Here is an 11105-nt window from a genome sequence, read left to right as displayed (position 1 = left end):
GGTTTTTCCTAGTGAGACCTAGAGAATTTAGGTTTCTACTTATGCCTTGAAACAGAAACTGAGGTTTTTGGGTTTTCTTTTTTTTTTTTTTTTTTTCCTTTGACTCCTGAGTCTCCTGGTGGGCTGGGAACTAATGAAAGCAGTGGGGAAATGTGGCCCTCTTTCCACGTTTTTTCAAGGCCATGTTTATTTTGAAATCAGAGGCTTGATTTGGCGAGTCTGCCCCTGCATATGCTGGGGTGTTTTGGAATACACCACTTCTATGTATGTTTAATGTCTGCCTCCTTTCCAGAGTGCTTTTAATGTTCCTTTAGACCATCTTAGGGTTTTGTTTTTAACCCCAAAGAGAGGAAATGCAAGAGGGGGAAATGGGGTTGCCTTTTGCTCCCAGAACCTAAATGGATAGTCATTGCTTCTACTGCTGGTCTGCACTGACGTTTCCCACTGCTTTGGAGGTGATGTATCCGGTGCTGTGAAGGTAATGATGCTCAGCCACAGCAATATTCTGTAACAGGAGTATCTGTCATATTCAGCGGGATTACCATGTTCATTGATTTGTGTCTGTAAATCTGCCGTTTCTACCCTTTAAATTTGATCTATAATTGGACCTCCTTAAATGGTTCAGATAAGGTAGTCTGTATTTCCTCAGTGCAGTGTTGCTGTCAGCTTCTCCTTTTTCATTATACATTCAGCAGACTTGATAAAATCAGCAGGACACCTCATTTGAAACTGTTTAATCGCCGCCTTTTTCCTCTGCTAAACCATTGAGGTGGTCAAGCGATGTACACAAATCATTTTAAATAGAAAATATGGTTTTCTCTGTGACCCAGCTAAATAGATAGTGTTATGCAAAACAAGTTAAAAAGTAATAAATGCCAAAAAATCTTCTAATTGGAGTAAAAAATTGTGGGCAGCTGTATCCTCTTTCCAAAAGTAGAGTACCCTGAAATAATGCCAGATCCCTGTATAGATAGATGACAATTTCCTAAAGATTCTCTGGGTTCTGAACAAAGCAAGTTTAAATTTTCAAATAATGCTGAGCTGCGTTTGTGTCCACTCAGGCCAGGCTTATTTGTAATGCCTTTACGTCCAACCTTGGTAGGGATAAATTTGCTCCGTTATCTGCACAGTATAACCTTTCAGCCATTTGCTATTGTTGTAATAAATTTTTGTATCTTTGTCATTTTGTCTACTCAGCTCTTACTCTTCAAAGTACAAACTAAAAATAATAGCTCCAAATAAATGCCACAGAATGCAGTGTTTCACAGTTGTAGCTGGGTAACCTGGTGGCGCAGCACAAAGTCCCATTACCATTGCTGGTGCTGTGTCTTCCTCCCTGCCTGTGCGCCAAGGTGACTCTATCAGGGCCAGCTCATTAAAACATTGTCTTCTTAACGGGTTTGATATTTAGCACTGTGTCCAGCAGCTTGCCAAGGCAAGTGTGGAACACAAGCTTCCCCACATAGGATAGAGGAAATTACTGGGCACTTATCTCTTGGAAAAATACAAATTCTCCATGAGCTTGTTTTTAAGCTTCAGCGTTTCACTGCGACCGATGCCAGTCATCAGACTGTTGGCCCGGCCAGTGATTGGAGTGCCAGTTGCAGAGTTAGCTGACCCAGTAGTAAGTGGCTCCAGACTTTGGAAGAACACTGACTTTTGCTTGGATGTGGTCTCTAGACTTGACACTTACATTACACTTGAATGTGACACTGGGCACGTTTGACTGTTTTTGCTGCCCCAAGGTAAACTCAAGATGGAGAAGCTGAGTGTTGGTAAAATACTCTAAAAGTGCATCTTTTTCTTACAGGTTCTGGCTCCTTGGCAGCAATGGCTGTGTTTGAAGATAAGTTTAGGCCAGATATGGAGGTATGTAAGCTCCTGCAGTTTAACTTCTTTTAGATATTTTCCCAGTTGTGTGTCAAACATTTACAAATTGATTCCTCTTCCAGAGCTTGCACAACACTGTCATTTCGTGGGCTGTTTTTGGCACAGGTTTGTTGAGGAGACCTGCTTCTTGGGAAACATCCTCTGTGGTGGCCCTGTTGTGTTCTTCCTCAGGCTTGAGAAGCCAGTGCGGTTCGGCTTCACTGGGCTCTGGGCTCTCAGGCTTCTGGCAGGGTAGGATATTTTCCTGTGTACTGAGATTTCTGTGTCAGGATACCACTAAAAATAGAGCAACTATGTATGTCTTTCATGTCACACAGACCTGACCTAAAAATGGGTCAGTTTTTAAAATTTCTGTGGACTTTCCAGTCTCTGGCAGAGTGGGGACAAAATTATGCTCACTCTCAGGCTGTTATGGATCTAATGTCCCAAATGTATTTGTAAGGGATTGTTTCACTATATTTTCTTTGGTATTAGAAGAGATAGAATCTTATGAAAGACATTTGACCTATCTACTTTAATGATACATGCATTTACCATGAAAGCCTCCTCAAAGATATCCCTCTTGCTGCTTCCAAAGGTTGATGTCCTGGGTGTCTGTGGTACCAATGTTACCCTCCCCGCACCCAGCCCATCCCCAGCTGCACATTCCCTGAGCCAGTGCTGAGCAGGAGGCCTGAGGGCAGTCTTCTGCTGTTTCTACTTGATGTCTTCATTGTTAACTTTTTGGTAGTGTCAACTCTTTTCATAGGTAAACAGTTGAGGAGTGGTTTTACTCCATCTTTTCTGTCCTTTCTGATTTTGAAAGTATTTTGTTTAGAATTTCAAGGATAGAAAGACATTGGTGAGAATTAACTTTTTGACAGTGTTTTGTGCCTGATCTTCTTTGAGGGAAGATGGCATATTAAAAATATTTCGTTCTTTGTTCTGCCATTGTCATCAGAGCAGTAAATATTGTGGAGTTCCAAAGCTCTCTTTGCCCTTTAGGTTTGGGCCAGCTTTTGTGAGCGAGGACATGGGCTTGTAGTACTGATCAGCCAGGACAGGTGTCTCCTTCCTGTGCCTTTGGAATGTGAGGATAACACACAAGCGATATGATTACATGTAAAATCTAGGTAGATATTTTCTGTTAAAAATCTGAACTCCAATTAAGAAGAATAAACAGGGCCAAGTGTAAAACTGTAAATGAAATTAGAATTTTGTTCTCATTTCTCAGTGTGAAAATTTATTCCTATATCAGCATTATTTTTTGTTTGGTGTACTTAAATACATAGAGAAAAATTATGTATGCTAGGTCACTTAAGAAAGAAAGGAACCAAAACTAAGACCTCTAGTTTTCTACAGAAAAAAGGCTTAATGTCAGGCACCTCTTTAAACCACATTAATCTTTTCAGACTTTCTTGGAAGTTTTGTCTTTGCCAACTAATTAGACTCTCCATATATTAAAGGAAACTGAGAATTGCAGAAAGAGTTAAAGTCTGGGGCATATTAGAAGTGATTTAATTTTCCACTAAAGTAATTTTTATACTGTGTCAAGTCTGAACTCTTAAATAGTTCAAAGGTAGATGTGATAAATAGTTCAAAGGTGGATGTGATTTGGAGAGAAGAGGGAAATATCAGCCTCCCTTCAGTAAAACTTGGGATTTTTATCATTCTGAAGAGAGCATTTCTTAGATTTAGTATGCCTGTATTTGAAACATTTAATGTTCTTCTACATTACCCGTGAGACCCTGAGACAGGTTGAAATAATTCCCATTGTATAAATTTATAATTTTAGGTTGAAATTTAACACTGCCAATTAGTGAAAATCACTATAAAGCCCCAATGATAGTCTTAACAACTGCTAGTAGATAATACTATAAAAACTTACATTCATGTTAATAGATACTTAGAAAAAATACATCTTGCTTTGGGAGCGTGGCTTTAGTAGTAGAGTACTTGCCTATCGTGAGGCCCCAAGACTGTCCCCTACTTACCCCATAGTACACAGGTGACATTATTTTAAGTATGTCAGTTAAATAAAAAACATCAGTAAAGTTGTTTTCATGTTGTCCCATTTAAAATGTACTCTAAGAAGTTTTGCCAGGCAGTTATGGTGTATGCCTTTAATCTTAACACTTGGGAGGGAGAGGCAGGTGGATCTACAGAGTGAGTTCCAGGATAGCCAGGGCTACGCAGAGAAATCTGTTTCAGAAAACAAAACAAAAAAACAAAAAACAACAAGAAAAGTTTACTGGGGAGACTTCATCCAGTCTCAGGTCTTGAATTTGTCATTTGTGTATTGTGCTATTTTTCTGCCTTGTCCATGTACCACCTAGGCTATTACTTTTCTCTAAAACATTCTTTATTTTAGCAGTAAATTGATAAGAGTTTACATGTATAAAATGCACTGGAGTAGTCACAGTCAATGAGTCTTAGCATTATGATCACAGGTAGCTGTCATTAAATCAAAACGTTGACATTTCTTTGCCTCCAGTGTCCCTTAACACTCAGCTTGTTCTTGAACTTTCCCATGGCCTCTGATTTTGTCTTAGATTTGCTGTCTAGATGTAGTTATGTAGTTAGCATCATGAAATCCTGGGTATTATGTGCTTGTTTTAATGTTCTCTAAGATGCCAGAAAGTGAGTGCGTGCTATTTATAAAAAAGTATCAGCCTAACATAAACCCAGTTGAGTACTGGGGACAGAGGTCACTTCAGCTAGCTTGTCTGTTCATTTTCTTGCTTGCAGTTGACTTCTGATTGTTGTTGTCCACCAATGGTCCTCAGGGATTTCTTATCAATGTATGTCTCTGTCCTCCATTTTAACCTCTGTTCTACATGTTTGGTGGCTGTTTTTAGGGGCATCTTTCCCACTTGTCAAGGAGTGGGAGCACCTTGAGTGCAAGAGATGATAAGACAAACTCTGTTCTTCAGCTTCCAGCTCTCAGTAGTACTTGTTTGTCAAGGCAGGAGGACCATGAGCTAAAGCTAAATCTGAGTCATCAAAAACCACCTGACAACCCAAAGGGGCTTTCTTTCCTTTCTGTCTGGAAAGTTCAGAGTGTACTTTTGAGACAACAGGAAGGCAGGCATTAAGTACTCAGGCATTAAGTACTCAGGGGCAGAAGATGGGGCACAGGGCAAGCAAGTGCTCGTTGAGAAGGAACAGTCCAGGAAGAAAAGCTGCTGTCAACCCAGCTGGGACTCTTAAGCACCCTGAGATGGGCCTCTGCTGTTGTAGGTCGTCTGAGCCTTGGGCTGGCCTTCATTGAGTTTCAGAGAAACAAGTAGCTAGCCGGTGAAGGCTTATGTAAGAAACCTGATACTGATTGTTATCCACGGGTAGCTGGATGGGGGCTCTAGTGTTAATCATACTGTGGCTTTTCAGATCATTTTCCATTCAGTTTTAAGGAATGTGACTAAAGTACCTGGAAATATTATGTTAGTTCAGAAGTGCAGACTTGGCCTTGGGGTGAGAAAGAATGAAGCTCTTGGACGGCTAACTTAGGGCACCTCTCCTTCTAGTCCCTTTCTCTATAAGAAGGAATGTTTTCATTTGACCCGGTGAGAAATTTCAACTCTTGAAGATTACAATTCATTAAAATGGGTAGAAGATTAATATTTAGTCTGTCAAGATCAATACTGTCCCCTCTTTGCACTAATTGTCAGAATACTGTGCGAAGGCCGCCGACGGCTAGTGGTGTGCGGCAGGACCCTGACATCACAGGGAGTGGATTCAAAGGCAAACTGTCCTGCACCCTCTGGTATCGACTTGCAAATTAGCATCTGGAATCTAATTAAACAAGCTTAATGAAAGCAGCAGCTGAATGCTGCTGGAGAAGACAGTCAGCCCACCCCCACCCCCCCCCCATAAGTATTCTGTGCCGTTGGAGCTGGTCACCAAACACATTGTGAGCACAGTTAAAAAATTAGCATTTATTTGAAGAATAGAAACTGTTTTCATTCTGTTATGCGTTTGGCATGCTCTGACGTCCCATGAGAGCCATGCCACAGCAGATAGTGCACAATATTTATAAATCTATGACAGGCAATAATAGCAACTTGAAAAATTCTTTTGCTAGAATCTCAAGTTGAGAGCTGCCAAAAGCTGAGAGGATCAGATCTGCAGTGGCAGCTGCGTGCCCTACAGTTAGAATTCTAGACTTTGAAGATGCTCAACTTAAAGCAATGAAGACTGCAGGCTTAGCCAATTTTTGCAGGTTTCTAGAGCTCTGGCTCTCTGCCTTTTGAAGATGACTTGCTGAAGCTTCTACCACTGCCTGAGGCATGCTAACACCAGCGGGATCTTTCCCCCAGTCTTAGTGTGGCTTCAGTTTTAAGTAGCACATGCTTTGTCAGTGCCCACTGTGATGGCCCTTTCTCTGGTTGCAGAACCGAGTGATGAGCTCTTACCCTGTACCCTTCAGAGGGAAAGTAGGAAGATAGATGGTGACGCATACAAGTGCCACTTCAGCTGGCTGATTTATGGAGTCATATTTCATTTCTCGACCAGTGCTGGCCTCTAGAGAAGCCCTTGCAGATTGCTAAAGATGTGAGCAGCTATCGCCCTAAAGGCTTGTGGTTATCTCACAAACGTGATGCCAAACACCTAGCTCCTGAAGAAACAGGATTAATCTGTCATTGTGGGCAGCTATAGATCCATTTAAATAATGGAAGACTTGATATCAATATGCTTCTCTGACAGCAAATCTTAGAAGTGATTGTGTGCGTGTGTTTATTTAAGTATCAGAAGCAAAGCTGCAGACTTCATATCTTCTGTGCAGAGGGACAATAGTGGCAGAAATCTGCATTATTTAATTAAAAAAAAAATCTGTTGCGTTTATCACATAGGATGGTCCTAGAGGGAAACGAACATAAGTTCAGTATGGTTATGGCTTAGATGCTGGAGGACTAGACTAGGCTGGTGGTCTGTTTTTACTGCACTTACATCATGGCTCCCAATGCATGTCTGCAAGCTAAGTTTCAGAGACCTACCGGTAGTTTGCTGAGAGGATTAGATGCAGGCAATAAAACACCTTCTATGACAGTGTATACAAAATTGGCTTTCTAAAACATGGTGAATGTCTTCTGGTTAGTAGTAGGTTGAAAATGTCACATAGCAGCCACTAAGAGAATCTCACACTAGACTTAGTAGTTTATGGTGTAGAGAGGTAAGAGCCTTTCTTCCCATATGAAAGCTCACAGAGAGTCCTGTGTGGTAGACCTGAGTATAGCACAAGTCTGTGTGTCATGGAAGTGTTGCTTTTGGAGGAGGATAGTGAATGAGGTGGCTGTAGTTTCAGATGTTTACTGGAGGTCAGTGTTTTGTGATCCACCCTGTGAAGGAAAGAAAACCCGCTGTAAGAAAATCAGTAACCTGTGTGAGGTTACACACAGGGTTACAGCAATGAGGTCAGAATGTGAACGTTTACCAGTCTGACTTTGGCGTTCTTTTGCTGGAATCAACTACTGTGTTCTTCTGTCTCTTTGCTCAGTGTGTAATTCTCTGACAACAGAGTGGAAGATGTGTTACTCCTGGGGCAGTTCAGAGTGTTCCTTTCCACTGGCCAGGTCTTGTGAAGACAGCAGAAAGCCAGGCATATGTCAGAGGGGGACACACAAACATCAACCTACTTGTCTGGTGAGCTCAGCCACACGAGTAGGAGGGGCAGGGGAAAGAGGGGGAAATACATTTGGCTATGCAGAGCTTTCTTTTTCTCTTTGTTTTTGTTTGGTTGCTTTTTGTTTGTTTTTTCTTTTTTTTGAGACTCAGTTTCTCTGTGAAGAAACCTTGACTGCCCTGGAACGTACTCTGTAGACCAGGCTGGCCTCAAACTCAAAGATATACCTGCATCTGCCTCCTAAGTGCTGGGATTAAAGGCTTGTGCCACCTCTGCCCTGCTTCTTTTCTTAGTTTGTAAAACTTTTTGGTTTTCTTTTTTTTTTGTTTTCATCCTTCTGTGTCCCCCATTCTAAATATTCTATGGGTTTCTCCCCTGAGTTTTCTGATGATATTTATTTACACCAGAGTTGTTTTCTCTAGATGGCTGATGCACAGATGACATAATCCACCTCAGATTTAGTGATGAGACTAAGAGCTCTTTAACTGCTGGTGAGTGGCATTTGTCCATTTGAGGCAAGTCACAAATAACTGGAACAGGAAAAAAATAAGCAAAGCAAGACTATTGCATTTGAATAATGAGGTGCTCGCTCTTCCCCAACTGCCAGAACTTTTTAATCTTCGTCAACAATCGTTCTGTCCGCCATCCTATTTAGGTCGCATCTGTGGACTCTGAGCTCAGGACCCTGACAAGCAGCATATGAATTCTGTATTCATTAGTGATCTTGATCCTAATGCCTCTGTCCCTGCCACAGGGGCTCAGGTGTGGAAGCTGCTGGTTCATTCTCCCAGCTGACACCAGGAGGTTTAATGACTCTACAGGAAGGTGACCACTGACTGGGAGGTTTGCTGGCAGAATCCACACCACAGAGAGTGGTGATCAAGGAGGACTATGGGTGTTTAGCAGAGCACCTTCCTGTGCAGCTTGAACCCCATTGACATAAAACACAGTTTTAAGTAAATGCAATTAAAAAAAAAAAAAAAAAGGCCTGGCCTTTAACAATGGTAGAAATGGTCTAGCTTAGTGAGCTTCACTTGACTTAGTGTTTCAGATTTCGAGTTCTAAGCTTGTATTTATGTGGTGGCTACATCAACTTAAATGTCTTATATGTCTAGAAGAAAATGTGCAGTTCAAACCGAGATTCTTTCAGTGCTGGTCCTTTTGTTTATGATGATCTTTTGCTTTTAAAAATCATTAGAGTGTAGCTGAGTAGTGGTGGCACACGCCTTTAATCCCAGCAGAAGCAGGTGGATGTCTGAGTTGGAGGCCAGCCTGGTCTACAGGCCAAGTACCAGAACAGCCAGGGCCACACACAGAGAAACCCTGTCTCAAACAATAATAACAACAACTCCCCAAAACAAACTAGAATGTGGATTTATTGATTGACTTGTGACATGTCACTAAGTATTTTGACCTTTTTTAGGTCACGGAGTTCTAGAAACGTTGAATTCCTTATTATCTAGTGACAAGTTCATTCGTGTACATAATTCACACCCATACAGTTTGCCTGTGTATAAGTTAGCAGCTTTACTGTGTTAATAAGAGTTGTACAGCTATCACTACATTCAGTTTTAGAATATTTCCAAACTTCCTCTGATTCAAAAGGCCGACATTGTGTCATTGCCTATTTCCTGCCAAGCCGCATGTTCTGGACTTGGATGTCACTGTATGTGTTGGTCTTTGTGTGTGTGTGTGTGTGTCCATCCTTATTTTAATAATGTTTCATTCATGTTGTGGCAGGTATCAGCACTTCATTGTTTAAATGGTGGGATGGTTCATTGTATAGACATAGTATACTTTGTATATCCATTAGTTGATGGACGTTTGGATTATTTCTACTGTTTGGCTACTATACTCTGAGTATCTCTTGTACATTTGTGGAACAGGACTAACCTTTTATAGTACTGCCAGCTCTTTCCATAATTCTGTGGGGTAGCAACACAGGATGGTTTTGATTGCTTCACTTCCTTACCAGTGCTTGCCACCTGCCAGTTTGAGTACAGTTATCCAGGTAAGGGTGAATGGAATCTCCCTTCAGTTTTGATGACTTCCTTATTAAGAACAAGTGTGACTATGGAAATGTGTAGATTGAACAGTTTAATATTGGACATGCTTATGATCTCTGGTTTTGGGCATTGATGGGGCTGATTGTGTATTTCTTTAGGGAAAGGTCCCTTTTCAGGGCTCTTTTGAAAGTTGTTTCTGTGATTTTTTTTTTCCTTTGATCATAATTCCTACTTACTGGTTCTCCTTGACACCAGAAGCATTAGATGCAGTAAAATTGTGTCTTTATGCTAAAGAAAATACATTAATTTCTTTAGTACTTTTTTTCTCTGGTTTTAAAACTAGGTTTGGGAGGTGTCAGAACCCCCAAGATACACTCCCATAAATCCTACATAGAATTATTTATAGTAGTGCTTTCCAGCAGAATTGATTAGTGAAGCTTAGCAATAAATAGATACTGAAATCGGCATTTATGGGTTAGTAGGTGATTTGAGGGAATTCCCGTTAACTCTTTTGATGGATGGTAATGGGAAGCACCGCTGATGGGATACCACCCACTAGCTCAGATTATAAATAGTTTCCCTCTTATAAAATTGTGATGGCAGAGTTGGAGTTAGGGGAAAGAGAGAGGGGATAAGGTCAGAGAAGGGATTGTAATCCCTTCTGTAGTCTAGAGTGGGAAGACTCTAAAGTGGGAGGTTTGTCAAATTGGTTCTCTTTTAAAAAGTGAGTTTGATGCAAGGCTCTGGGTTCTATCTTCAGCCCTGGGGGAAGGAAAACAAGAATAAATAATCTTTGAAAACAACACCAAAATGGGCTGGCAAGATGGCTCTTGCAAAAGCACTTGCCACGAGAGGCTACAAGCTTCTGACCACAGGCGGCTCCTTGGATGCGTAAGAGCCTGATTTTGACACTATAGTTTGATCCCTGGAACCCATGATGGAAGTTGTCTTCTAATCTACACACACATACACATTATGGTCCCCACCATCCCAAACACAGCAATCATAAGTAAAACTAACATTTCCTAAAACGTGAGTTTGTTTTCTTGAAGTGGAACCCACTAGCACCCTACCTTGGAGAGGCAGAAAGGGAAGTCCTGAATTAAGGTGCCTTTCCTAGGTTTTCCCTGTTCACATCAGTGTTCTTGTGGAACCCTAGAGGGCAAAGTTTTCTTTGGTCTTGTGTCTGATGCTTGAAGAGGAGGAGGACTCTGCTTCCTTGCATGCAGCATTTGGATTGAACGGATTGTCTTTCTCCCCTTGGCTCTTTGGGATTCTAGGATCTTCTTGACTTAGAAGTGGATTCTTAGACGTGGCAAGTCTATGTCTTCTCACCTCTCTCCAGAATGCCAGTTTACTGTTAGTGGATGCTTTCCATTGCTACCCTTGCTATAGTCTACTTTCAATAAAAGTTGAAAGTCAGCTATTTGGGGTATGAGATTATGAAGGATTAAGTTTGTCCTGTTCTTCTGTTTAATCTTGGGGTGCAAAGGAAGAGAAGCTAAGAGCAAAGAATCAGTATTTCCGAATCCCCTTGGTGGTGGTGGTGGGGGAGGGTTCTTCTTGGACCAGATTTCTGGAATTCAGGGCTCAGTAAATCTTAGAAAAGC

At 41.3% G+C, this 11105-nt stretch overlaps 1 protein-coding gene across 1 annotated transcript in view; it reads left to right on the top strand.

Moving 5' to 3' along the window:
* The window catches only part of Psmb7 (proteasome subunit beta 7), a 58936-nt gene that overhangs the window by 29581 nt on the left and 18250 nt on the right, over positions 1 to 11105 (top strand). The window contains exon 6 of the mRNA XM_021157097.2: positions 1811 to 1869. Within this exon, the coding sequence (XP_021012756.1) occupies positions 1811 to 1869 (59 nt within the window). The remainder of the gene's footprint in view (positions 1 to 1810; positions 1870 to 11105) is intronic.

The sequence above is a fragment of the Mus caroli genome, chromosome 2, assembly GCF_900094665.2.
Source record: "Mus caroli chromosome 2, CAROLI_EIJ_v1.1, whole genome shotgun sequence".
Taxonomy (NCBI): Eukaryota; Metazoa; Chordata; class Mammalia; order Rodentia; family Muridae; genus Mus; species Mus caroli.
This window is presented reverse-complemented; position numbering and strand designations above follow the sequence as displayed.